The sequence below is a fragment of the Hibiscus syriacus genome, unplaced genomic scaffold, assembly GCF_006381635.1.
Source record: "Hibiscus syriacus cultivar Baekdansim isolate YM2019G1 unplaced genomic scaffold, ASM638163v2 tig00110895_pilon, whole genome shotgun sequence".
In the NCBI taxonomy this organism is placed as follows: Eukaryota; Viridiplantae; Streptophyta; class Magnoliopsida; order Malvales; family Malvaceae; genus Hibiscus; species Hibiscus syriacus.
Genome location: NW_024062903.1, coordinates 4739820 through 4757971, shown reverse-complemented (window position 1 = coordinate 4757971; position 18152 = coordinate 4739820). Strand labels below are relative to the sequence as shown.

Below are 18152 nucleotides of genomic sequence, written 5' to 3'. Positions count from 1 at the left end.
TTCTAATAGACTTCCACAAAATCTATGATGTTGCCTGAGATACCAATCCATATTGCTCAAAATCAGCAACGTATTCTGAAAAACGCTCCTGACCATTCCAGCAAAACATGGTTAGAAACCAAATAACCAAAACTAGTCTAAAGTCGAGAGGGAGGAGAGAAGATGAAACATTTTATTTTTTTAGAAAGGGGAGCGGGAATGGAAAAATAGGTGAAGGGGAAAATGAAATAAGGTTAAAGAGGCACGGATTTAGCAACTTTAAACTTGCGGCGTTTTAAAAAATAAACGCCACTAAAGTACAAGTCTAGCGGTGTTTGTATAAAAACGCCACTAATGTACGAGTCTATAGTGGCGTTTGTATAAAAACGCCACTAATGTACGAGTCTATAGCGGCGTTTGTATAAAAAACCACTAAAGTACAAGCCTATAGCGGCGTTTGTAAACACAAACGCCACAAAATTACGAGTCTATAGCGGCGTTTGTATAAAACCGCCACTAAAGTTCGAGTCTATAGCGATGTTTGTATAAAAACGCCACTAAAGTACTACTATATCACGACGTTTTGTATAAAAACACCGCTAAAGTTGAGTCTATAGCGGCGTTTGTATAAAAATACTGCTAAAGTACTACTCTATCGTGGCGTTTTATATAAAAACGCCACTAAAGTACGAGTCTATAGCGGCTTTTGTATAAAAACGCCGCTAAAGTTACCATTTTGTGGCGTTTGAAATGTAAACGCCGCTATATGTTTAAAGTTAGTGGCGTTTACTCTTAAAACGCCACTAAAAACGCCGCTGTAGAATAGTTTTGTTGTAGTGCCTATTCATTTACATGCATATGTTATGTTTATAATGAGTACATGCCTAACTTGTACATGATTTAATACGATATGATATATGATGTATGTGAACATAAGAGAACAAATCTAAGTTATATGTTATAAGATAAGTGATTTTATATGTACATGTGAAATATGAGATGTGGTTACATGAGAAATGATAGAAGAGATATGAATATATGAAACATATCAATATTTAAGCCCATGTTATGTGATATGAGAGCTGTAGGTATAATTGGCATGCCAAGAGTCGAGGGTTCTATGTGGTCCTTCGGGATATATATGTAATCCTTTGGAACATATATACGGTTCTTCGGGACACATATTTAGTCCTTTGGAATATGTATGGGATCCTTAAGGAGTGGTCATTCGGGACATCTCTACGTGGTCATTCGGCATAAAATTCTATGTGCCCCTAGTGGGAATTTATACGAGCTGTGGTGACAACATATGTGCACAACCTCAATATACTCACATACCTCAGGTTCTCAGTAATGTACATGGGCTTACAAAAGATATAAACATAATTAAACACCTTATAAGATGATACATATTATTTGTACATTCCATGATTATGTAGGTTATGGTGGAGCAAATTTATGGAGAATGCAATTTCATGTTGGAATTATAGGATTGCATGTTTATATTATGCCTCATTAAGTATTTTAAGACGATCAGAGTTGAAGTCTAGGAAGGCATCATCTCTTTTGAAGACGATCAGATCAGAAGTGATTTAAACAATATGTTATTTTGTTATAGTAATTATGTTGGCTTGTAATCAAAGTTTAAATCATATATGCTCTGATCGATTTTTTAATTATTTTAATGGTATTCATGTAAATTATTTAACTGTTGTTTTAATAAAAATTTAAATTTTCTGAGATTTTGTAAAAGTAAACATTTTAAAAAGTCAATGTGACACCTCGATTCGTACTTGGGTCGGGTACGGATTGGGGTTGTTACTACTAAAATCTCAAAAAATGGGTATGGTTTGAGCCACATCAGATTATTCGATATTATTGACGTTTATAACATCTTTTATAGTCTTTGAACAATTTTTTTAATGTTATATACTTCTCAATAGAGTGCTGATATCTCTTGCATGGTATTTATATTGAATACTTGTATTATATTATTTTGGGTACGATGGTTGTATAAGTTCCAAATAATACTAGTGTCACACCTCAATTTTGGATTAAAATTTTTCTTTATGCAATTTAAGACTAAAATTTTAATTTTTAGAAATTTGGGAATTATCATGTCAATTTGTGAATGTTACAATGGACTAAATTAAGAAGTATTAAAGTTAAAATTTAAAATGAAATTATGAAAATTGAGGACTAATATGAATTCAGATAAAATCTTGGAGTAAAAAGGCTAATTCTATGTAATTTGCCCAATATTTTTTTGAAAGGCATGTACATGATGAAAGATTTGGTTATTGGACGTGAGCTCTCGAACCTATGAGCACAAGGATGAAGACCTGCATGATTTACTACCTGTGTTTTATGACCTTTAAGTTATAAAGTGCCATGGGTTATTTTTAACTTATTTATGGAATAAAATGACTTAATGTGGAATATATAAACCTTATTTTTCTATTGAGGGGCTTTCTATCTTCAAAACATTTTTACCAAATTTCTTTTTCTCTCTCAAAGGGGTCTTTTCTTGTTGCCTTCATCTCGTTGTCGTCTAGTTATTCATGGCTTCCACCGTCGGCACAATTGTGCTCCCCTCATCATTTTGATTCAGTTGATACAACTGTATCCATCATCGCCAATTTTATGTTTGGGGTTGAGGAACTTTTTAATGGTTCGTAGTTGCCTTTCTACCATTCTTCGTCGTAAGATAAGCCTAGTAAGTGGTTTAAAATCCAATGATCATCAAATCTATAATTTTTCATATTTTTCCAAAGATTATGGCCATTGTACATGTTTTCCATATGCTTGGGGTTTTTCAACCACTCGGGGAGTCCTTTAAAATTAGGCGAACCTGACCCAACCCATACCCTAACCAATGCCTTAGGGATCCAGTCCAATCAATATGGTCTAAACCTAACTGGTCTAGACCAAACCAAATCGTCTTGATCCAAATCAAACTAGACTAATTCAATCTAAATCGACCTGAATTAGTACTGTCGAATTGGTTCAACTTGAACCGTTAATCACTGACTGACATTGACCATTGACTTTGATCAACACTGACTGTTCAACGCTGACTGTTCACTTTAATTGACATTAACTTTTTTGAAGACCTCTAAGTTTATGTTTTTCAACGTCCTGAGTTTGATTTTACAATCTGTTTCGTCAAATTCTAACATAAAAACCCTGAAACAAGCTTCTTAATATGTTATTTATCCTATGACTTTAGTATTTTATTCTGTGTAATAGACTTTGAATATGGAATTGATTCAAAATTTACATTTATATTTATATTTATAATTATGAAGGTACACATGCTTTATCTAATTGAGTATTGACCATATCCAACATCTTTCGTTTAGTAGATCCATCTGATCCCAAAACTCAGCAGATATACATATATCTTTGTAGAATTTTCAAGATTTAATTTAGGATTAGTTTTCATCAGGATAATAATATATTCTATGTGATACTTAGGTCTTAGCATCATGTTAATTTTAATAGTCAGATCTGTTGGGATTGTAGATGAAGCTCAATGATCAACCGAAAGAATTTTCCAAGAGGGGTTGAAGTGGATATGAGAAAAAATTAGGATTAAAGAGATTTAAGGAATAAGAAAAATGATGCACAAGGATTTATAGTGGTTCGACTTCTCAACCAAGTCTACAACTACTACCTTAGCTCCTGACTAAGGATTTTCTAAAAAAATTACTAATTTGTTCTTTCTTTTTCATAGGATAAAGAGATAACCTTTACAAATCCCTATCTTTTTAATGGCTAAGATAGAACCACTCCCTTTTTACAAAGATAAAAAGATATAAACAAAAACCCTTACAAGGTAGGTGTTTACAAAATTAAGCTCACTAAAACATTAATATTTACAAGATAAAGTAAAATAAGAATGAAAATATAACATCCCAAACAACGGGTTTGTGACCAAATTGTAAAATTTTAGAATGTAGTGACCAAATTAGATAAATGGAAAAGTTCAGGACTTAATTAGAATATTTTTATATAGAACTGTTTAGCAAAGAAGAATGAATGTAAGGGCAAACTAGTCATTTGACAAGTAAAATAATTAATAATTGGTTATGGTTATATTATAACCACGTGGAGATTGAGGAAGGTAAAAATCAAGATTTTAGAGCTTTCTTTCTCCTTTAGTCGTGAACCCCATTTGGAAAAGGTGAGTGTTATGTTTGTTGATTATTTATTAAAATTAAGTTTGGTTTTTGTTCTTTAGGTAATACTTAAGCTTAAGGAAAGCTTAAGTTGTCTTAAAAGTAAAAGATGAGGAAGTTAAGAAGGATTTAATATAAGAGGGTTCTAATTGAAATTGTGGAAAGGAGTTAGTAAGTAAAGTTTGAGACTAAATTTAACTTGTCATCAGTTAGAATAAGAAATATAAAGTGTTAAAAATGAAATTAGAACATGTTGGAAATTTTGCAAGGTTCTTGGTTTCAAGATTTATGATGAAATATTGAAGATGATGATGTGTTATATGAATATAAGATGGTTTGAGTAAGTTTAGTTAAGTTTAGTGGCATGAAATAAGTTCAAAATGGAAAGTATAAGTAAGTATTGGTGAATTTTTGAGTTAAAAAGATGAATTTTGGGAAGGGGTATCGATATTGTTCATACAGTACCGATATTTCAAAGAGAAAATGGTGATATTTAGGGTGAGGGTATCGATATTGTATGAACAGTATCGATACCATAAGCCAAAGTATGATAAGTTATTAAAGGAGTATCGATACCTAAGGGGTAGTATCGATACCTATGGTACCGATACCCTTAGGAAAGTATCGATACCATTTTTGAAATAAAATCCTAGTATTGGGAAAGGGAATCGATACCAAAGCACAATATCGATACTACAGTAAAGGAAGTGTCGGTACTATGCCTTGGGTGCCGATACTACTCAAAGTGGAAATTTAAATTAAGTAATTCTTTTAGCTTAGGTTATTGTTGATCGATTCATAAGGATTAGAATTCAAATACCGTATCGAATGTACATTTTTGTAGATATCGAACATAAGCAAGTTCCGGAACGATCGAAGAGTTAGGAACGATCAAGAGAGAGATAAAAGTTATAGGATTAGATTGGACTAAGTGAAGCTAAGGTGAGTGCATACTATAGTATATATGTTGTTTTATGGAAACAAGACTTGTGATAAGTCTATTTCCTATGTTTGATTTCATGGTTCAATAGTTATGAACATGTATATGTTATGATCATTACGAGTACATGCATAAGTGACATATGTTTATATGTTATGATATATGTTATGTGATCCACGTGAACATAAGAGAACAAAACATAAGCTATATGATATAAGATAAATGATTATATGTTTATGTGATATATGTTATTGGATAGAACATATGTGATTATATGAGAAATTATATGAGTTATATGAGTACCTGTAGATGTGATGAAATAGTTGACTATATGAACCCATGAAACATATAAATGTCCAAGCCCATGTTATGTGAGATGATAGTTGTAGGTATAATTGGCATGCCACGAGTTAAGGGTTCTTTAAGGTCCTTTGGGACATATATGAGGTCTTTCAGGACATATATGAGGTCATTCGGGACAATTTTACATGGCACTCAGTGTAAATTTATTCGAGCTGTGGTGACAACATATGTGCACAACCTCAATGTACTCACATACCTTAAGTTCTCAAATAATGTACATGGGCACATAAAAGATATAAAAAGAATTTACTTTTTTAAGAGATGACATATTATTATTTGTTAATGAATGATCATATATGATATGGTTGAATAGTTATTTGATGGTTGTGATTGCATGCTGAAATAATTGAATTGCATATTTATGATTCAAGAAATGCATTATTGTATTATATGCCTCACTAAGTTTGTGACTTAGCATGTGAGTGTTTCACACGTAGGTACCCAGAAACAGGAACATCAGAATTAGGATTTAACGAGACAATATACCTCTACTAGAAGATCAGATCAGAAGTAATTTAAATTATGTATCTTGTTGTAATAAGTGTGTTGGCATGTAGACAGAGGTGTGAATTTCATATGCTCTGATCATTTTTGTAAACATACAATATTATATTTATGTGAATTATTGAATTTATTTACTATTAAAAAGAAGTCTAATGATGTTTAGCTATTTTAATTAAAGGTTTTATCATGCTTATTCATATGTATGTTTAAAATTTAAATTAATTCTTCAATATGGATGTTTTGAAAAGTTAATGTGACACCTCGGATTCGTATCCGAGTCGGGTTCGGGGTGTTAGATTTAATGGTGTCAGAGCTAAGGTTTAGCCGATTCTAGGCATAAACCGAAGTTAAGAGTGTCTTTAAAAGTATACATGCCAACAAAATAGTGAGAACTTCTGATCTGATAGAGTAACAAGTATGATGTCTTGCTAATAGAGTTATATGATTATATCTTATTTGATGTCTGGACACGAGAGCTCCCGAAGTGAATCGGGAAATGATAGACTAGAGGGGAGTAGTAATTCACCTACCCTGGCTAGGCAGTGTGAAGAATAGACACATTCGGGAGTGCCTGTACAAGATCAAGATATGTTCTTCAGAATGTTGGACGTTATTCTAACGCGTTTCCAACCTCATTCTTCCTCAACTTAGAGAATGAATGTTACGAATGAGTTGAAAGGAGGAGCTCCTGAATTCAAAGGTGAAGTAGAGGAAAGTCTTATTACGGCGGACCTCTGGTTGAATGATGTCAAGATAATAATAAATAGACTCCACTGTTCTGATGTGTAGAAGTAAGATGGAGTGGTCTTTTTGCTTCGTGGGCAAGAGAGAATATGGTGGACGAATGTCATTATGAGAATGACAAGTGACCAAGTGACATGGTCCATGTTCTTGGAGGAATTCAAGCACAAGTATATATGAGATTAGTTTATATGGCATGTGAAGCAAAAGTTTATGAGCCTGAAGCAATTGAATCGCACTTTGTATGAATACGAGTGCGAGTTTAATAAATTAAGTTGTTTTGTTGCTGAACTTATTTTGACTGAGAATGATGTATGCAAATGGTTTGTTGAGGGCTTGTGTCCGAGATTGAAAGAAATGTTGATTGTTTTGAATCAGTCCTCGTTCCAAGAAGTGGTCAATCATGCTAAAGCTCTAGACAGAGCTTAGAATGAGAGATTTGGAGAACAAAAAGCTCAGATTCCAAGAGAACAGGTGCTTCCTCGAGTATTGCACCATATAAGAGGGGAAAATATTCTGGTTTTCGATCTCAGACGAGGTCTGAGACAGTTACATCCTCTGCTAGAGGATCAAATCTGATGAGAGTCAAATAGACTCAATCTGTAGGGTTTGAAACTGGGAGATCTAATCAGGGTCAAGCTAGACAGTTCCATCTTTGAGGAAGAAGCCATACCGAAATATGTCGAGTAATCTCTGGAGCTTTTTTTAGATACGGGGACACCAAAAGTTTTATCTGGGATTGTCCAATGATGACTGGAGAGCCTGTAACATCCCAAAAATCAGGTTATTGACCAAATTGTAAGATTTTGAAACTTTGTGTGTAATTTAGAAAAGTTGGGAAAAGTTTAAGGAATTAGGTTGTAATTTTCCCAAAAAGAATTTTATTCCATAAATGGATTTAGTGAGTGACCAAGTTATAAATTTGTAAAGTTTGGTGACCAAAGTATAAACTTTGAAAAGTTTAGAGACCAAAATGGTAATTTTAAAAAGTAATAAATTTATCACGAAAATAAGAAAATAAATATACTATTTTCACATTTTTAAATGTTGGAAAATAGTATTTAAGGGTTTAATTCCATGTTTAATTTTGATTGTTGGATTAAAGTGACAGAATTGTAAGTTTTGGAAATTGCAAGGGCAAAATGGTAAAGTGGGAAAATATTTTGTTCATCTTTGACTATTGGAAGATGACAAGGTTACTGTAGCTTGGTATTAATGTAAATATCAAGTTCATTAAGGGTAAATTAGTATAGATATTTTAATTTCAAGGGTAATTTAGTATTTAATGAATTTTTAATTCATTAAATATTAAAAAAAGATGAAGAATTATCAAAACTTCATCATCTTCTCCAGCAACAAGACGTGAGTTCTCTCAAAGGTAAGGAAAATATTTCTTCCATTTTTTAGCCAATTCTTTTGAATTCGAGTTATGTCGTGAAATAGGAAAGTGATCTACGCGAAAAACGCTATCACTTGGCACCAATATTTCTTTCTAATCTTGTTGAATTTCAAAGATCCCAAATCTAAGGGTTTATGTTCATGATAGGATTCATGAAATTGATGATAAATCTTGATGAATTAGAGGTTGTAGATTCATTTTCAAGCTTGATTTATGGTTAAAACATGTTCGGTCTTTTTAGAAATTATTCTTTGAAAAATTCAGACATGATGTATTTGAGTGGAAAAATTATATAAGGTCTGGAAATGATGTAGTAAGTATTCTACAAGCCTTAAAAATTAGGGGACCATTCTGTAATTTTTGAAAAGTTAGGGGACCAATTCAGTAATTTTGGAAAAGTTATGAATGGTTGTATAATTGTTTAATAGTTGATATACTATGTTGGAAATTGTTATTTTGGGGTTGAAATGAGCATTTAGATGTGAAATATGACCATTTTGGAAGTTTAAAAAGATTGGTGATTTAAGTGAAACATTCACATAGTTAGGGTGCTCAAATGTAATTGTACCTTTGTAAAAGTACTTTTTGATAATAATTTTAGTACTGGAATTTTTGGTATTTAAAATTTAAGTGATAAAATGGTGAATGACCATTTTATATAAATTGGAAAAGTTAGTGCCAATATTAAAAGGAATTATTAAGTGTTAAGTATTTTTGATAGAAAATGAGTTTCAAGTATTTTATGAATTTTGTTTTGGGGTTGTGTTTATGTTAGTACAATACTAACATGTGTATCGTTATAAAATTGTGATTTGTACAGATCGTGATTAAATTGTTACTAAGACAAGTCAAGTATAAAAGGGTTGTTGTGGATTATAGTGAGGAACATCTTTTGGATATATAAAGTGTCAAGGTGAGTGCCAATTTAATTTTTACTTATGTTATAGAACAAACATTGGCTTGCGATGAGCCAGTGACGAGTTACTATGGTAAGAAGTGACTCATAAAATATTATTTGATTTGTGATGCATGCATAACATTATACATGGATGTTTTACATCATTGGGTAGGATTTGTGTTAAGTATATTTCCCATATTTGAATGCATGATTTCATAAGTACAAGCATATGATTGATATGATTCTTATGTATACATGAATACATGAAAATGGGAATATGTGTCACATGTTATTCTATGTGAATATATTCATATGAGAGCAAGATATGACATACATGTTTATATGAACACATGAGAAATGATATAAGTTATATGATACGATCTACATGATTACATGCACATGTGATATGATATGAACCTATGTGATATGGGTATATGAAAAGGGATCTATGAGATCATACAAGAATGTTATACAAGCTACATGATAATAAGTTATAAGATTACATGTTTATATGATACAAGTGAAGTGAACTATTATAAATGATAATGCTCATGTTATGTGATATGAGAGCTAGTGGTATAGTTGGCATGCCAAGAGTCGAGGGTTACATATGTCCTATGAGACATATGATAGGTCCTTCGGACACAGATGACATCATTCGGGATGATAGGTCCTTCGGGACAACAATGTCATCCTTTGGGACATTTATACGAGCTGTGGTAACAACATATGTGTTCACAACCTCAGTGTACTCACATACCTTGAGTTCTCAGTAATGTATATGGCCTACAAAAGATATCAAAAGTATACATGAGTTAATAAAAGAGATAACATAAATACATGTATGTGATACATATGCTTTGTTATATGAAATGTATTACATGATAATGATAAGATCATAATAACGATATTGATGTTGATAATGATGGTATTTGCGCATGTATGCATTTTGTTATATGAAATGTTTTATGGTTTATATTATATGCTTTATATGTCTCACTAAGTCAAAAACTTAGCGTGTGATTGTTTCACACGTAGATCAAAGAAGTCGGAAGAGCAAGGATATACATCTGAGACAACATAGCTTTATCCGATATCAGATCACAAGATATTTTATAGTAGGTTCTCTTTCTTATATTAAATAGTGTTGGCATGTAACTAAAGCTTTAAATCGTTTATGCGCTAATAAGTTTTATAAATTGTTTTGAGATAATTTATGTAAATTATTCAGTTGTATTTGGTGAAAGTTTAAAATTATTCACTATTTTGTACAAGTAAATGTTGTTGAAAAGTCAATGTGACACCTCAGATTCGTATCGGGTCGGGTACGAGTTGGGGGTGTTATATTTAATGGTATCGAGTATATTCAATTCAAATCTAATAGTACATAGCACTTAAATTATTCCTATTGACATAATTCATGGTCATATTTATAAACATATATCTTATATTATATGTGCATATCATCACTTTATATTCAAGTTTCCTAAGTGATATATTATTCTCAGTTCATTCTATAATTCAATCTTATCTAGTTTTCTTCAATTATCCATAAATCATATAACTCTAATACACTAATTCTCATAATTGATCATACCACTATGTATTTATCTAACTTATGTTTCTATTATTCATATAACATTTACACATGTTTACCTAGTTCATATTGTTCTCAGGGATTCACTTTCATCGTATTCTCCTATTATTACATATTTTATCTTATAACCATATATTCACATAGTCTTATATTTCATTATCATATAACTTATATTTGTTCTCTTATAACTCTTCATAATCATATATTTTCATTTCCATATATCACATAGATCTTATCACATAACTTATCTTTTATACTCACATAAACCACATAGCACATACCAGAACATATCAACTCATACAATCAAGACTATTCCATTGGTCAAAGTATTATGGAGGAAGGGGTGGAGGTAGAGGAAGAAGTCAGCCTGAATCTTCTACTCAACAAGAAGTGCGCTCTGTTGCTCGGTGTATAACCTCAAGACCAATTAAGAGCGTGATGATCTTAAGATAATTGCAGGTACCTTTCTACTGTCTGATAAATGTGTTATGATATTGATTGATTCGGGGTCCATATATTCAGATATTTGTAGTAAATTGGTGAGAGAATTGGGAATTCAATTAGAAGCCACTAGTAATGATGTGATAGTAACAAATCCATTAGGGTACAATGCTCGGGTAAATAGAGTGTGTCGAGGGTGTCCCATATATTCACAAAATTGAATTCCCTACTAATCTGATGGAATTACCCTTTGACGAATTTGATGTGATACTGGAAATGGACTGGCTATATCACTATTATGCTAATGTTGATTGTAGACTGAAGAGGGTAACATTAATCAGTCCTGACGAGTGGAAGTTATAGTGTTTAGTGAAAGATGGAATCCATTGGCAAACATAATATCAGTGATGTCAGCAAATAAATTATGTTACAGGGATGTTAGGGTTTCATTACTAATGTGCTGGATATTAGAACCAAGGAGAAAGAAATTGAAGAAATTCCCATAGTCAGAGAGTTTCCAGATGTTTTTCCTGCAGAGTTGTCAGGTCTACCTCCAGATAGAGAGGTGGAATTTTAGATTGAGATAATGCCTGGAATGGAGCCTATTGCAATGGCACCATACAGAATGGATCCAAAAGAGTTACATGAATTGTTGGATAAATGATTCATTAGACTAAGTGTATCGCCTGGGAGCTCCAGTGTTATTTGTTCAGAAGAAAGATGGTTCCATGCGTCTCTACATTGATTATAGGAAACTCAATAAGGTGACTATCAAGAACAAGTATCCTCTCCCTAGAATTGATGATTTGTTTGATTAGTTATAGGGAGTTTCGTCTTTTCTAAGATCAATTTGCGCTCTAGTTATCGTCAATTGAAGTTTCAGGAGAAAGATATTCCAAAACCCATTTAGAACGAGGTATGGCCATTATGAGTTCGTTGTTATGCTATTTGGGGTAACGAATGCACCTGTTGTGTTTATAGATCTAATTAATAGAATATTTCAACCCTACTTAGATCAGTTCGTAGTCGTTTTCATTGATGATATATTGGTGTATTCAAAGTCCAATAAAGAACATATTGCACATTTGAAGGTAGTTTTGCAAACTCTAAGAGATAAGAAGCTATATGCCAAATTGTCTAAATGCGAGTTTTGGTTAAATGAAGTAGCATTTCTTGGGCATGTGATTTCTGCAGAAGGAATTCAAGTTGATCCCCAAAAGATAAAAGCCATTATAGAATGGAAAATTCCAAAGAATGTGTCTGAAGTGCGGAGTTTTCTGGGTCTTGCGGGTTATTATCGAAGGTTTGTGAATAACTTTTCAATGATATCTTTTCCTTTGACTAAGTTGATGAGGAAAGATGTGGCATTTGTTTGGACTTTTGAGTGTCAAGAAAGTTTCGAAACATTGAAGAAGATTTTGACAAAAGCTCCAGTATTGGTTCAAACTGAATCTGGCAAGAACTATGTGATTTATAGCGACGCGTCTCATAATGGTTTGGGATGTGTGTTGATGTAAGAGGGAAAGGTGGAGGCTTATGCGTCGAGACAATTGAAACTGCATGAGAAAAACTATCCAACGCACGATCTAGAGTTGGCTGCAGTAGTGTTTGCTCTGAAGATTTGGTGTTACTACTTATATGGTGAACGTTGCTATTTATATATCGATCATAAGAGCTTGAAGTATTTGATGACCCAGAAAGAGTTAAACTTAAGACAAAGGAGATGGGTAGAATTTCTTAAAGACTATGTTGTGGTAATTGAGTTTCCCCTGGAAAAGTAAACGTGGTGGCAGATGCTTTAAGTCGGAAAACGTTTACAGCTTTACGAGCTTTAGATGCAAAATTTTCATTGAAAGGAGATGAAGCTCTATGTACAGAATTAAAGATTAAGTCCATGTTGTTGGATCGAATGAAAGAGTTACAGGTCAAATATGAAAAGTGTTTGAAGAAAATGGAGAAAGTAAAGAGTAAAGAAAGTAAAGATTTTGAGGTTAAGCCTGATGGATATTTGTATTATAAAGGGATACTTGTGATTTATTTGGATGAGGAATTGAAAAAGGATTTGTTAACGGAAGCCCATTGTAGTCCATTGACTATGCATCCAGGTGGAAACAAGATGTATATAGATCTCAAGAGTCGATATTGGTGGCCGGGAATGAAAAGAGACATTACAGAATTTGTGTCTAAATGTTTGACGTGTCAGCAAGTTAAAGTGAACATCAAGTTCCTTCAGGATTGTTGCAACCAATCTCTATTCCTCAGTGGAAATGGGAGAATGTGACGATGGAGTTTGTGACGGGGTTACCTCTAACTCCGAATAAAAGAGATTTGATTTGGGTGATAGTTGATCGATTGACCAAGTCAGCATATTTCATTCCTATTCGAGCTGATTTTTCTATGGAAAAGTATGTTGAACTATATATTAAATAGATTGTTCGATTGCATGGTGTGCCTATTTTGATAGTTTCTGGAAGAGATCCTTGATTTACATCGAGATTTTGGAAATCTTTACATGGAGCGCTAGGAACTCGATTGAATTTCAGTACTGCTTTTCATCCTTAGACAGATGGACAGTCTGAGAGAACTATTCAAATTTTGGAAGATATGCTAAGAGCATGTGTAATTGAGTTCAAAGGATCTTGGGAGAAATATTTGCCACTTGCGGAATTCTCTTACAATAATAGGTATCAGGCAAGCATTAGGATGGTTCCCTATGAGGCTTTATACGGAAGAAAATTTCGTACTCCATTGAACTGGTATGAACTCAAAGATCGGAGTGTTGTTGGTCTGGATTTGATTCAAGATATAGAAGATAATGTTCGGGAGATTCAAAATAATCTCAAAGTGGCCTCCGATAGACAGAAATCGTATGCTGATCTAAAAAGAAAAGAAATTGAATTTCAAGTTGGAGATAAAGTATTCCTGAAAGTTTCTCCTTGGAACAAAGTGCTACGTTTTGGTCAGAAAGGAAAACTTAGTTCCCGATTTATTAAACCTTATGAGGTTGTTAAAAGAGTGGTACCAATGGCATACCAAATAGCTTTACCACCTGAAATGGAGAAGATCCATGATGTTTTCCACGTTTCGATGCTTTGAAGATATATATCTGATCATTCTCATATTGTTGCACCAGAAGAGATAAAAGTTTAGCCTGACCTGAATTATAAGGAAGAACCGATCCGAATATTAGCTCACGAGGTGAAACAACTAAGGAATAAGACTATTCCATTGGTCAAAGTATTGTGGAGGAATCATAAGGTAGAAGAAGCAATGTGGGAACGTGAAGAGCACATGAGGAGGTAGTACCCACATCTCTTTGTGCAATGAAAATTCGAGGATGAATTTTCTTAAGGGGGAAGATTTGTAACATCCCAAAAATCAGGTTAATGACAAAATTGTAAGATTTTGAAACTTTGTGTGTAATTTAGAAAAGTTGGGAAAAGTTTAAGGAATTAAGTGGTAATTTTCCCAAAAAGAATTTTATTTCATAAATGGATTTAGTGAGTGACCAAGTTATAAATTTGTAAAGTTTAAGGACTAAAATGGTAATTTTAAAAAGTTATAAATTGGTCACGAAGAAAAGAAAAGAAATATATTATTTTCACATTTTTAAATGTTGGAAAATAATATTTAAGGGTTTAATTCCATGTTTAATTTGGATTGTTAGATTAAAGTGACAGAATTATAAGTTTTGGAAATTGCAAGGGCGAAATGGTAAAGTGGGAAAATATTTTGTTCATCTTTGACTATTAGAAGATGATAAGGTTATTGTTTCTTGGTATTAATGTAAATATCAAGTTCATTAAGGGTAAATTAGTATAGATATTTTAATTTCAAGAGTAAATAGGTAATTTAGTATTTAATGAATTTTTAATTCATTAAATATTAAAAAAAGATGAAGAATTATCAAAACTTCATCATCTTCTCCAGCAGCAAGACATAAGTTCTCTCAAAGGTAAGAAAAAATATTTCTTTTCCATTTTTGAGCCAATTCTTTTGGAATTCGAGTTATGTCGTGAAATAGGAAAGTGATCTACGCAAAAAACGCTATCATTGGTACAATATTTCTTTCTAATCTTGTTGAATTTCAAAGATCCCAAATATAAGGGTTTATGTTCATGATAGGATTCATGAAATTGATGATAAATCTTGATGAATTGGAGGTTGTAGATTCATTTTCAAGCTTGATTTATGGTTAAAACATGTTCAATCTTTTTATTATGATCTCTATCATTATCATGTAATACATTTCATATAACAAAGCATATGCATCACATACAATGTATTTTTGTTCTCTTTTATTAACTCATGTATACTTTTGATATCTTTTGTAGGCTCATGTACATTACTGAGAACTCAAGTTATGTGAGTACACTGAGGTTGTGCACACATATGCTATCACCACAGCTCGTATAAATGTCCCGAAGGACGACATTGTTGTGTACAAAACTCGACGGTCTCACCAGCGATCCAAGTACGTAAAACCGAAATTGGGAGAAAAAGATGTGAATACTTATAGCAGATTCCTTGAAAAATAGCAAGGACGGAAGCGGCTGATGATGGTGTCGATCGGTTCGAATCGTAAGCCTCCACGAAATCATGTCTCGACCTTTACTCAGTTCACCCGATTAAGAGCAAGATTTGTTTTCCCCAAAACTGTTTTGAGAAAAACAGCTGAAGATTATGTGTGTTGTAAGAACGACTGCTAGACCTAACATATCCTTTTATATCCATTACCCTAACAATCTTAGGGTTTTTAAAGTTATTTCGAATTAATAAATAAAATATTATTTAATTAATTCAACTTAAATATACATTAAAGACTTATAATCAGAATTACAATCTTTAATGTTTATTTTAAAAACAAACTTATTTAATTATTCTGAATTATATATATCAATTAAAAGAGTTGTAATCTAAATTAAATTCTTTTAATGCTTACTTAATATATTCGGGATAATTAAATTGTTCATCTTTGCTAATTTCAATCCTGGGGTGTGACCTGTAGGTTGTTGTAACATTAGTAGTAATTATTAGAACAATTCTAAAATTACATAACAATGAGTGACATCTAGCAATATATCATTGTCACCTAAGTTTCAAGAAAATATGATTTGACATATCATCTTGGTGATTAACTCTTTTATGTATTACATCCTTATGTCCTTTATATCTAGAATATGCACAAGTCTTGGAATAGTCACACTTGTATATCCCATCTATTGTTTCTTGATATCTAGAGTAGACTTTAATTAACGAATAGTTTGTGATATCTCATATCAACTTATTCAAGCATGGCCATGCGTTTGTAGTCTCACTCAATCGAGTGGCCTGTGATATATTTCCTATTATGTAGAAGGAAAAAACTTATCTTAATAATACACACCCACTACATATATTGAGATATATTCAATAACAGTCTTTATAGAGAAACCAGTTACGGAGGTTGTTTAACTGCATCAAAACATACAACAATATATGTTGGGTTGGTATTGATCTCAAGTATGAGGATCATACATATAGTTATCACCATGAGAAATGTTATGACTGTCACATAATAATCCAAGACATATGCTCATGGTGGGTTAATCCAATACATTGTTCTCTAATAATGTAATCATGTATCAATTCTGACATCTTTATGTCAATGACAATTCGTTGTCATCAATCAAAAACATGTTATCTTAAGCGTATTATTATTGTCCATTCCCATAATTATACTTGACTAGGGATCTTTTAATAATAACAGTTATGTCATTATATGGACTTTATTATCTTTTAGTTTATGTTAAACACAGACATATAACTGAAAATAATATTGGCAATGTCTTTATTCAATAAAATCGGTAAATATTAGCATATGAGGTGAAACAGTTACAGAATAAGACTATTCCATTAGTCAAGGTTTTATGGAGGAACCACAAAGTAGAGGAAGCAACGTGGGAACGTGAAGAGGATATGTGGAATCAGTACCCCTATCTCTTTGTGCAGTGAAAATTTGAGGACGAATTTTCTTAAGGGGGAGATTTGTAACATCCCAAACAACTAGTTAGTGACCAAGTTGTAAAATTTTAGAAATAGTGACCAAATTAGATAAATAAAAGTTCAAGGACTTAATTGGAATATTTTATATAGGACTATATAGAAAGAAGGAGGAATGTTAGGGCAAATTGGTCATTTGACAAGTAAAATAATTAATAATTGGTTATGGTTATATTATAACCACGTGGAGATTGTGGAAAGTAAAAATCAAGATTTCCATAGCTTTCTTCCTCCTTCAGTCGTGAACCCTATTTGGAAAAGGTGAGTTTATGTTTGTTGATTATTTATTAAAATTAAGTTTGGTTTATGTTCTTTAGGTAATACTTAAGCTTAAGGAAAACTTAAGTTGTCTTAAAACTAAAAGATGAGGAAGTTAAGAAGTATTTAATATAAGAGGGTTCTAATTGAAATTATGGAAATGAGTTAGTATGTGAAGTTTAAGACTAAATTTGACTTGTCATCAGTTAGAATAAGAAATATAAAGTGTTAGAAATGAAACTAGAACATGTTGGAAATTTAGGAAGATTCTTGGTTTCAAGATTTATGATGAAATATTGAAGATGGTGATGTGATATTTGAATATAAGATGGTTTGAGTAAGTTTAGTTATGTTTAGTGGCATGAAAAGAGTTAAAATGGAAAGTATAAGTAAGTATTGGTGAATTTTTGAGTTAAAAGGATGAATTATGGGCAAGGGGTATCGGTATTCATACAGTACCGATATTTCAAAGAGAAAATGGTGATATTTAGGGTGAGGGTATCGATATTATATGAACAGTATCGATACCATAAGCCAAAGTATGATAAGTTATTCAAGGAGTATCGATACCTAAGGGGTAGTATCGATACCTATGGTACCGATACCCTTAGGAAAGTATCGATACCATTTTTGAAATAAAATTCTAGTATCGAGAAAGGGTATCGATACCAAAGCACAGTATCAATACCACTGTAAAGAAAGTATCGATACTATGCCTTGGGTGCCGATACTACTCAAAGTGGAAATTTAAATTAAGTAATTCTTTTAGCTTAGGCTATTGTTGATCGATTCATAAGGATTAAATTCTA

The 18152-nt window shown here is 32.4% G+C and overlaps 1 protein-coding gene across 1 annotated transcript; it reads left to right on the top strand.

Moving 5' to 3' along the window:
* The first annotated feature begins 10933 nt into the window (after window positions 1-10933).
* Window positions 10934-12560, top strand: LOC120146073 (uncharacterized mitochondrial protein AtMg00860-like). The gene is made up of 3 exons (XM_039159737.1): window positions 10934-11009; window positions 11125-11219; window positions 12135-12560. Exons 1-3 carry the CDS (start codon window positions 10934-10936, stop codon window positions 12558-12560), a joined length of 597 nt encoding a protein of 198 aa, XP_039015668.1.
* Window positions 12561-18152: the final 5592 nt, after the last annotated feature.